This window comes from Ranitomeya variabilis, chromosome 2, assembly GCF_051348905.1.
Source record: "Ranitomeya variabilis isolate aRanVar5 chromosome 2, aRanVar5.hap1, whole genome shotgun sequence".
Lineage (NCBI taxonomy): Eukaryota > Metazoa > Chordata > Amphibia > Anura > Dendrobatidae > Ranitomeya > Ranitomeya variabilis.
The window spans coordinates 121674543-121685740 of NC_135233.1; the positions used below are offsets into that span (position 1 = coordinate 121674543).

At 44.0% G+C, this 11198-nt stretch overlaps 1 protein-coding gene across 2 annotated transcripts in view; it reads left to right on the forward strand.

Annotated features, from left to right (window-relative positions):
- The window catches only part of CYP1B1 (cytochrome P450 family 1 subfamily B member 1), a 37203-nt gene extending 27872 nt beyond the window's left edge, over positions 1-9331 (forward strand). For both annotated transcript variants that reach the window (XM_077282911.1, XM_077282912.1), the window contains exon 3: positions 6375-9331. In XM_077282911.1, the coding sequence (XP_077139026.1) occupies positions 6375-6957 (583 nt within the window). In that variant the 3' untranslated portion in view covers positions 6958-9331. The remainder of the gene's footprint in view (positions 1-6374) is intronic.
- Positions 9332-11198: the final 1867 nt, after the last annotated feature.

Below are 11198 nucleotides of genomic sequence, written 5' to 3' on the forward strand. Positions count from 1 at the left end.
GTAATCACTTATACCACACAATGAGCAGCGTAAAAATTAAATAATAATCAAATGCTGTTAATTTTTTCATTCTGCCTTCCAAAGATCACAGTAAAACTTGGCTCACATTTATAATGTGCTCTGCACTGAGCGCTTTCGCTGGGGTTTCCGTGTAAATCTCTGATATACATGATTCAGATGGAACCCCAGGCCGAAGATTCCCTCTAATCAGGCAGATGGATGCACTGTGGACGCCATCTGACCTGATTCCCTATAATCAGGCAGATGGATGCACTGTGGACGCCATCTGACCTGTGATCCGGCAGTGGCCGCCTTTGTATGTGTGCATAAAAGCGTAATCAACCACAGTTTTGTGCACTTCTGAAAATAAGGAAACAGCTGAACAGAGGCCAGCTGGGGTCCAGAGTAACTCTGCTTCTTCATTATAGTAAATGGATCCCTTGGGGGTTCCATCTGAATCATGTCATGCAGAGATTTAGATGGAAACCCCAAAATAAGTGCTCAGCGTAGAGCGCAGGATAAATGTGATCCCAAACGTTATGTAAAATGTTCCCAATGAACACTTCATCTCAATCCACAAAAATAGCAAGTCCCCACTCAGGTCTGTTGTAGCGCCCCCACCCGCCGCAGGGCCGAGGGGTACCCGGTACCGGGCCTCTGAGTCTCCGCTCTGGGGTTGTCACGGTGGCTAGGCCCCGGTCCGTGACCCTGCCGTGGGGCGCGCAGTGAATGAAACGAATTGGTGTAAATGGATGATGAGGATAGTGGTGCAGTGCAGTAAATAACGAGGACACCAGGTTGCAGTCTCTTTACTGAAGATCTCTGGGTCCTCAGTCCGGAATACGGTTCACCAGGCTGCGCAAGTCCGGCCGGTCCAATGGCACCTCCAGAGTTCTCTTCACAGGTGGAAATCTGTGCCTTCCCTCTAGCGCTATGTGTTGTGGTCCTTCCCTGCTGTGCTTACAGAAAGTCCCCACAACTGTTGTGTCTGTTTCTTAAGTTCCCTCACAACTCGATTTGATGATGTTCTGCTAATCCTCCGTCCCTCCCTGATGTTACGGTTGGGACGGCACCCGTTTGACGGGTAGGCTCGGAGCTCTTCCAGGACCCTAGAGTCGCCCCTCTCCACAAGTTGCCCCCCAAGACTGCATAGGTGATATAAGTGAGACAGCCCGCCTTAGACTGACTGTCCTGCCGCTGTTTAGAGTATTGCTTGAAGCTGAATATTGTAATACTCTCTCGGCGTTCCGGCCACCGGTTGTGCGCCTCAGTAGGATGTTGCCTCGGTCTTACAGCACGACTCCTACTGGTATTCTCCTATTGCTTTGATCTCGTTTCTCACTCAGCACAATCTATCTCGCTTCTGATCCTTCCTTGGGCACCGCCGCTATCCTGAGCAGGCACGGTCCCGTTACGTTCGCTCAAGTTGCCAAGCCTCTGTCAGGATCCCACCCCTGACAGAGACCCTACTGTATCTTCCCCCACAACACCCTCTGCCACAAGGTGTTGCCTGGTTCCAACCCAGTCAGCTTTCTCCCTAACTTCCTGCCTGACCCCCAGTTTACCCACAATGGTGGGGAGTGGCCTAGTGAATAGAACCCTTAGCTCCCCCTGGAGGCCCGACTGTGAAATGTATTGGTGTCTGTGATACCTGATCAGATGAACTCCTTCAGTGCCATCAGACGTACCACAGCTCCCCTTAGTGGCGGAGCCACAGTACTGCAATGACCAGGACTCTGGGGCGTTGCACTCCCCCCTGGTTAAACACAGTACTCCGGGACTGGGAAGAAAACAACAATACAAGTTAGGAAAAAGACATACAGTTTTGTTGAGTGCAATAACAATAAGTAAGCTTGAACAGAGCTTCCCTTTATGGGAGGTGAGGACACTTGAACGTTACAAACATGGTTAACATTATAAATTACAGGCTATAAATAACTCCTGTTACCCAACCGGGTATTCTACTTAGTGCAAACTTTTGAATAATAAGTTAATATTGTCCTTAAGGATGTACACTCTGAATCCGCTAAAGACCTTCTTATAATCACATTATAAGGCAATTTAACTTTTACATTCTACTTCTTTAAATCTGCAGGACCGCCTGTCCTAACGGCACCAGACCTACTGCCTCTCCTTTCTTACAGGACCGCTCATTTCAGCCCGAGCCTTCTGTCTTTTCAACTACTATACACAGTATAGAACATAACATTACTTTCAGTTTAAGAGCACTGAGCCATCTCTATATGGCTCCTAGGAGGACTCAGGGTTCACCTTCTGTCCTCGTTGTCTATCAACATTATCAAACATTTTCTATAGAACATTAAACCTTCTCATTATTTTCTTACTGACATGTATGCTGGACACTACGTCTACCCCTACGGGCCCACTGCATCCTTCTTCTAGCTTTCACTTTCTTTCAGGGAACATCATCAGCATTTCTCTACAATTAACTAGTTGGATACATATAACTTTCTCACGCAAACATTATCACTTTCTCTTTATCAAAACATTATTGCTATCTCTCAGTCTTAAAGCAATACCATTCTTCAAGTACAACAAATGAACATCCCCTTTAAGAGGGGACCAAGTCTCTATGAGGTAGCATATCTTCTCAAGCTACCAGTCCGTACTCAGCAAAGGTTCCAGTGTGGTATCTTCACAAAGAGTCCTTTTTGAAGTAAAACCAGTAGGGAGCACCTTTAAGAAGGTGCAAACTATTTACAAGCAGTTTGTATCATGCACTGTTCATGATCCAGCAGTTCTTTGTAAACTTGGGTAAACAAGGAGCAAAAGGAAAATAAAAACAAAAATAAAAGCAATAGGGATCCCGGGTAAACTAAGGGATCCCTTTAAGAACAACCCAGGTCGGGTATTAGTAGCAAAAAGCAGGGAAACAAGCAGTTAACTATGTACAGTTTCAGGTTTCCGAGGTTTAGTTGGACGGCTTCCAGGGCTGCACCTGGCACTTAACCCTTCTTGGCCTGGGAAGAGTGAGGTCCAGGGTTACACCCAGTGCTGGACAAACGCCGTTAACCCGTCTTGCATATACTGTTAAATCATGCGCAGCGATGGAGGTCTGCGCAGCTTGAGTATGGGCATTTGCTGCAGCAGAGGTAGCGGCTGCTGCAAGATCAGTCACTGGAATGGAGTCAGCAGTTGCGGCACTAGCAGTCACTGGAGTGGTGTCGGTCGTCAGGGCAGGGTCGTCCTTCATACCTGCTTCAGATGCGGTCCCTCCGGTGCCGGTCTGCTCTGCCTCCGCTGGGATCTGGAACGCTGGTTGCAGGGCCTTGCGCTGCGGCATTGTCATCTCCGTTTGCAGCATCTCGCTTTCCGGCAGGGCCTTGCTTTCTGGCTTCGGAGCGCTGGAACTTCTTTCTTGCTCCGGACCAGACGAGGCTGCCGACAGATGTCTCTTGAGGCTCCCGATGATGGTCTTCTTCCACCCGGCCTCAGTGCTCAGCTGCGTCTGCAGGAGTTGGTGGGTCAGCTCGTCCGCTCCAATCTGCAGGAGGTCAGCGTCAGCTGCGAAGGTCTGGCTGCGGTGCCTCTCCGGGTAGCTGGGGGAGTCCTCGGCTCCGACCCCACGCTCCGGCTCCAGGCGGCTGGCCATGGCGTCCTCCATGTCGCGGACTTCTTCTTCCTGGTCCTTTTCCCGCTCTCTCCTTCGTGGGCGGTGTCGTTTTCTCGGTCTCCGCCCTCCATTGAGGATCAGGAGGCGGATCTCTGCTGCTGACGGACACGTCCTCACGGTGCAGAAATATTTAGACTGGGCGGCCATTGTTTTTCGCGCTCTCCAGCTTGTATACGCCCACTTCCACGCCCTTCTTCTCCTCTTGCGCTCTCCTCAGCGCTGTAATGGTGGCGGATTTTGGCGGTAAATGGCGCAGCACAGTCCTTGCAATAAAGTACAGTCCAAGCACAATAAATCACAGTTCCAAGGCACACATGACCTGATTCTTCAGGCTTAAGTAGATCCTGTTCGTGACGCCAAATTTGTAGCGCCCCCACCCGCCGCAGGGCCGAGGGGTACCTGGTACCGGGCCTCTGAGTCTCCGCTCTGGGGTTGTCACGGTGGCTAGGCCCCGGTCCGTGACCCTGCCATGGGGCGCGCAGTGAATGAAACGAATTGGTGTAAATGGATGATGAGGATAGTGGTGCAGTGCAGTAAATAACGAGGACACCAGGTTGCAGTCTCTTTACCTCTTTACTGAAGATCTCTGGGTCCTCAGTCCGGAATACGGTTCACCAGGCTGCGCAAGTCCGGCCGGTCCAATGGCACCTCCAGAGTTCTCTTCACAGGTGGAAATCTGTGCCTTCCCTCTAGCGCTATGTGTTGTGGTCCTTCCCTGCTGTGCTTTCAGAAAGTCCCCACAACTGTTGTGTCTGTTTCTTAAGTTCCCTCACAACTCGATTAGATGATGTTCTGCTAATCCTCCGTCCCTCCCTGATGTTACGGTTGGGACGGCACCCGTTTGACGGGTAGGCTCGGAGCTCTTCCGGGACCCTAGAGTCGCCCCTCTCCACAAGTTGCCCCCCAAGACTGCATAGGTGATTTAAGTGAGACAGCCCGCCTTAGACTGACTGTCCTGCCGCTGTTTAGAGTATTGCTTGAAGCTGAATATTGTAATACTCTCTCGGCGTTCCGGCCATCGGTTGTGCGCCTCAGTAGGATGTTGCCTCGGTCTTACAGCACGACTCCTACTGGTATTCTCCTATTGCTTTGATCTCGTTTCTCACTCAGCACAATCTATCTTGCTTCTGATCCTTCCTTGGGCACCGCCGCTATCCTGAGCAGGCACGGTCCCGTTACGTTCGCTCAAGTTGCCAAGCCTCTGTCAGGATCCCACCCCTGACAGAGACCCTACTGTATCTTCCCCCACAACACCCTCTGCCACAAGGTGTTGCCTGGTTCCAACCCAGTCAGCTTTCTCCCTAACTTCCTGCCTGACCCCCAGTTTACCCACAATGGTGGGGAGTGGCCTAGTGAATAGAACCCTTAGCTCCCCCTGGAGGCCCGACTGTGAAATGTATTGGTGTCTGTGATACCTGATCAGATGAACTCCTTCAGTGCCATCAGACGTACCACAGCTCCCCTTAGTGGCGGAGCCACAGTACTGCTACGACCAGGACTCTGGGGCGCTGCACTGTCACCTGTCAAAGGAAATATAGGGGGCTTCCACGTTACTGGTAGTACAAATTCTCTGGAAAAGCGCTATGACTACTCATACCCCAAAAGAAATCCAGCAGATTATGCTCCCTCAAATCCAAATGCCCCCTCCGTTCTTAGCCCCAGTGTGCCTAAACCACATTGTGTCCACATGTTTGGCATTTCTGTGATGAGTCCACCTAATTTATGGGTTCGTGTCTCCAGAAGCATGAGCTGGGCATAACGTACTGGTCCAAACAACTCTCTGTGCACTACAATAGCAATAGCAGTTTGCAATTTACTCAGTAACATCCATTGCTTCTTGTTTCTGGAAAAGACCCATGGCCACACAGACTCCCGAGCCTCGCCGTATGGCTAATTAGTACTGTACAGCCACATATGGGAGATTTCTACATTCAGCAGAAATTGTGGGGCAAATTTTTGTGACATTTTTACCCACTCCTCCTTGTGAAAAAGTAAAATCTGGGGCTAAAACTAAATTTTTGTGGTAAAAATGTGATTATTTTTTCTTCACTGCCCAATGGTATAAAATTCTGTGACACACCTATGGTGTCAATATGATCACTGCCACCCTAGATTAATTCATCAAGAGGTTCCGATTGTAAAATGGGGTCACTTATGACTAGTTCAGCTGTTCTGGCGCCTCAGGGGCTCTCCCAGTGGGTCATGGCATACGCAAATGATAACAGTAAAATCTGCACTATAATATGGCGCTCCTTTCTATCAGTTTTCTATATACACAGTGTCTAGTGTAAAGACTATACTTTCCAGAATGCTTTCTAGAGACATTGACTACAGCTGGTAATGCACATTTTGTAGTTAGCATATAAATTAGATAAAATCAACCAATTTCACCAGGATCATAGTCTCCTGATCATCCCCTGATGGCAGATGTCAGGGAAAGAAGGATCAAATGTTTGTGGCCAGATAATAAACTATACCTCATCCTGTAATTCAGGATCAGAATGAGAAGCAGTCTGATGGAAAAGTATCTGATGGAAAAGTAAAAACACAACATGAAAAGTTTTTTACACATCTATTTACAAAGCATGGTTACTGAGATTTTTCGTTATATTCAACTTTCTTTATACCATTCAGTCCATGTAAAGTCCATTATAGATAAATATATCTTTATGTAGGTAAGTGATATATTAACATTGTGTTAAATTCTATTTGAAAACTGTATTTATATTCTTTTTTACAGATACCCAGAAATACAGAAGAAGATGCAGTATGAAGTGGATAAAGTCATAGGAAGAGATCGCTTGCCCTGTGTGGATGATCAGGCCAGTTTGCCATACATCATGGCATTTCTTTATGAATTAATGCGCTTTAGTAGCTTTGTTCCCATCACCATTCCTCACGCAACCACAAGAGACACAAACCTCATGGGTTACAACATTCCCCAAAACACTGTGGTATTCGTCAATCAGTGGTCAGTCAATCATGATTCATTGACGTGGTCAAACCCAGAAGAATTTGACCCATCGAGATTCCTGGATGACACAGGATTTCTCAATAAAGACATGGTAAGCAATGTGATGATCTTCTCAGTAGGTAAGAGAAGATGTATAGGAGAAGAACTATCAAAGATACAGCTGTTCCTCTTCGCTTCCATTTTGGCTCATCAGTGTACATTCACTGCCAATCCAGGAGAAATTCTGAACCTACAATTTGACTATGGACTGAGTCTCAAACCAAAGCCTTTTAACATCAGTATGAGCCTTCGAGATGGTAATATGGACCTACTGAATAATGCGGTTCAAAATATACAGAGAGAAGAATAAGATGCTTCAGAAACTGGACCTTTTATTACAGTGAACAACAAGGTGCAAATTTACATGCTTCAACTATAATGGTAGACATACAAAACTATGCCTAACATTTATTTTGAAATATTTAAGGTAACACCATAGATGTTCAATAGTTACTGTTATTTCATGTTGTTCAGTTATCTAAGGCCATGCTACCATCTGTGGAAACGCTGTGTTATTCCGCAGGTCTCCACACCAAAATACGCAATAGCAATAGGCTCAGTTTATTACATTTTTGTTGCTTTTCCCCTTTTTTGATGTATTTTCAATCCGGGTTTTTTTTGGGGAACAAATGCAATTTTTACACTCCTTGGGAACATGGCCTAGAGGCTTGCCCTTAACCTCTACTTAAAGCAAATATTTAGAGCCAATGTGATCTAGTGATAATGAGAAAAAAGATTGTTGCATTTATGGGCAAAAATCAATTGTATCTAATACGATAATGTTGTCTAAATCAATCGGTGAAACAATATTTTATAATGAACACAATGGTCTATTGGTTGTAGATCCTAGAATCATCAGTTCTCTTGGGGGCTTTCGCACTGAATTTCTGTCTTACTTTTTAGAGGTGCTAAAAAATGTTTAATCCAACAAGAGATGCATATTTGAGCTGGTCGATACTCATTACCAAACTTTGGAGCTTCTGAGTGACAATTTATGCTAGAATTTGTGTTCTCTACAACCCAACAGATTTGCATCTGCTTCCCGCTTTTATTTTATGAAGAAGAATGTGGTCTATAGCTCTGGGCTGACAATCTTATGCCTCCAGTATCAGTTATAAAGACTAGTTTATCCATACTTGCCAGGAGATTAATTGAAACATATATGAATTCCATTCGGGAAAGAAAATGGATAGCACTCACCGATCCTTAAAAAGTTCCATGCTTTATTCAAACGATTAAAACATCATTGCCAGGAGAATAAGAATAGGAGCGTGCGAGCATGTGCTGACGACAGCCATTTCGCGCTAAACAGCGCTTCTACGGGTCAACCCACGTGACCCGTAGAAGCGCGGTTTAGCGCGAAACGGCCATCGTTAGCACGTTTGACGTTTTAGAAGATGTAATATGTGATATTTCCAGATTATATAATCCTATTGATTGTTTTAATCCACTTATTTGTAGACCTCTGCCTTTGTATAGACTTTGATGTACCTGAAATCAATTATGCCTTAATGTAACCCAATGTCTTCATCAAATTTCCTTTTGTGAACTTAGCATACATCTGTGAATCTTATGTATTTATATTTAGATCTACATTAGATCATATATTTGTATGACATATAAACCTTTATATATTTTATATACATTTTTGAGACAGTAAAGCACAAACCTTCCTGTCAACTATTCTAAACGGTTAGATTACAGTTTGAACTCTATGTTTATTGCTAATGTAGAAATCTCCTGCTATAATGGATTTGTCACTCAGACTCTCTTCAAATGGATTAGTAAAAGTAAACTAATGTGGCATATGACTTTGACTTTGCTTTCTGATCTAATTCTAATGTGAATGGCTTCACCCTAGACAGCAAATCAAAGTGAAGGTGTTTGACATCGCAGGTGCACAGCTTTTTACGGTTAGGCTAGGCTTACACATTACATCTCTGGCTTTTACTTTGCAACATCTTTCTGAAATTAATATACAACTGTTAGTAGAAGTTTGTAAAAATCATTAAACAAGATAAATATTCAAGGAAATGTATCCCATATTGATGAACAACAAAGTAGAGGTGCATTCATGGAAATAATTAAGTAAATCCAAAGTGAAAAGCCAATAAAATATTTACAAAATCACTTAGGGTGCAATAACAGTTATATGAAAAAGTATAGCAATTAAACATATAAATATAAAATACAAGACAATATGGCATATTAAACAATATAAGCACGTAGTCACCGAATATTTACATTGCTGGCAGCGGTCCAACATGTGTTTCGCTTCTTGCTTTATCAAGCATTAAATAATAAGCAAAAAGCTTGATAAAGCAACGAGCGAAGCGTTTGCCCATCATTTGCATTGTTCCCATTCTTTAAATATGTCTGGGTTACAAATTAAAGTTGACTTTTTTTGTGATCATTGGTTTCAGTTTTGACATACGATATTGTGAAAAATTATGTCATAAGGATTATATTCTGTTAACTATTGACAATAGAAACTATATATGGTCATTAAAGCAATAAGGTATTCTATGAAATATTTAATACATTCTTGTAACTGTTTTAAAGCAAGTAAAATATAATTTGCTATTTTCATCTCCATGAATCATTTACTATTGGTGCTTTGATTATTTTAGTCATCATATTGGAGCACTGCTCATACGACTAATAAACTATACTCAAAAAGCCAATTATTGGTTACATGCAATCATTCCTACAAAATGATATGCAAAGAGTGCTCATGCACCTGATTTATGTATTACATGGACTGGAATCTCCTACTGGCACGCTGTTACTATTCGTGATTAAGAAAAGGGGCCCTGAACCATCCCTAGGACTGGGGCCCTAACTATCCCTGCTCTCAAAGGTCCCTCTAAAGGTGAGGAAGTTTGGGCCACCAGCCTTACTGTTCGTCTGTTATTCTCTAAGCTGTCCCCTCCCCCAGGTGGCCTGGGACAGAAATGCTAGTGTATCAACACATAAGAGAGACAGGGATAACAGAAAACAACAAACATACAAATACTCACCAAAGGTAGAGAGGTATATAGGGAAGGATAGGAATGAACCAACCAAATGGGAATAGGACAATGAGGAAAGCATAGACCCAAAAAATGCACGCAACAATCTCAGCTGGCAACAATGACCTCCAATTGAGCACAGCGTCTCCAAGGAGCTATGAAACAAAGCTTTCAGTGGCAAGGAAGAGAAGGTCTGACCAGATTTTATAGGGAGAGGAAAAGACCAGGTCAGGAACAGCTGTGAGAAGGAGCTGCAAGTATCTAACCAGCATAGAGAGGGTTGTTAACCTCTTCAGCACCAAAGGAAACGAAGTTCATTTAATATAAAACACAAACACACCGGCTAAACTGAAGATCTGCAATTCACAATACGTAGTGATCTTCTAACCCCAGATCGCCCAGGAGAAAGTGACCCACTCGTGACACCTACATTGAAAAGCCATAATTTCTAATACTTATCAGTAAAAATTAATCAGTTGTAAAGGCAGAGCTTAACTGAAATTATATTGGGTCATATACACTGATATATTGTAGGACTTGGACAGAACTGATTGGAGTGGAGACAACAGTAATACTCCATTTATTTAAAAAGATTATCAAGCTGTAAGAGTAAACATGAGTCAGTACCTATGAATGAGGTATCTCAGCTATTAATTTTACTCAGTGGTTGCTACTTGGCTACATTTTAGCTCATCTGCATTCTATAGCTATTAATATAAGTTCACAGCTGTATACTTAGCCTTTACTGGCTATTAAAATAGGGGAACCCCCCAAAAATGATGTGAGGTCCCCCTATAATTAATAACCAGAAAAGGCCATGCAGACCGCTGTGGGCTGATATTAATAGCCTATGAAGGGGCCATGGATATTGCCCCCCCGGCTACAAGCACCAGCTCTCAGCCGCCCCAGAAATGGTGCATCTCTAAGATGCGCCAATTTCGGCACTCAGCCTCTCTCTTCCCACTTGCCCTGTAGCGGTGGCAAGTGGGGTAATAGTTTTAGGGTTGATGGCACCTTTGAATTGTAAGGTGACATCAAGCCCAAGGCTTAGTAATGGAGAGGTGTCAATAAGACATCTATCAATTGCTAATCCTATACTTGTTAAATGATAAAAACACAGCCAGAATAAAGTATTTTAATGAAATAAAACACAACACAGTTTGCCTTATTTATTATACGCCTAATTGCTGTGACACCCTTGTTATTTTGCAAAAAAATAACATAATAAACCAACACAAAATTTCCCTGTTTCGATATAATCCATTTAATAACGACTGTCCCACAAAGATCTCCCGTGTAGAACAGTGACATCGGGAGATGTGACTACTCTACAGGGGCCTCCGATGATACACTGACCGGAGATAATACTCCTGCAGTGTAGTTCATCGGAGTTTGTGCTCTCACTTTACAGCGCTACCGCTGTGTGAGAATTTTCACCTCCGGTCACTGTATCACCGGAGCCCTGTAGAATGGTCACATCTCCTGATGTGACAGCTCTACACGGGAGATCGTCCGGGGACACTCGTTATTAAATGGATTA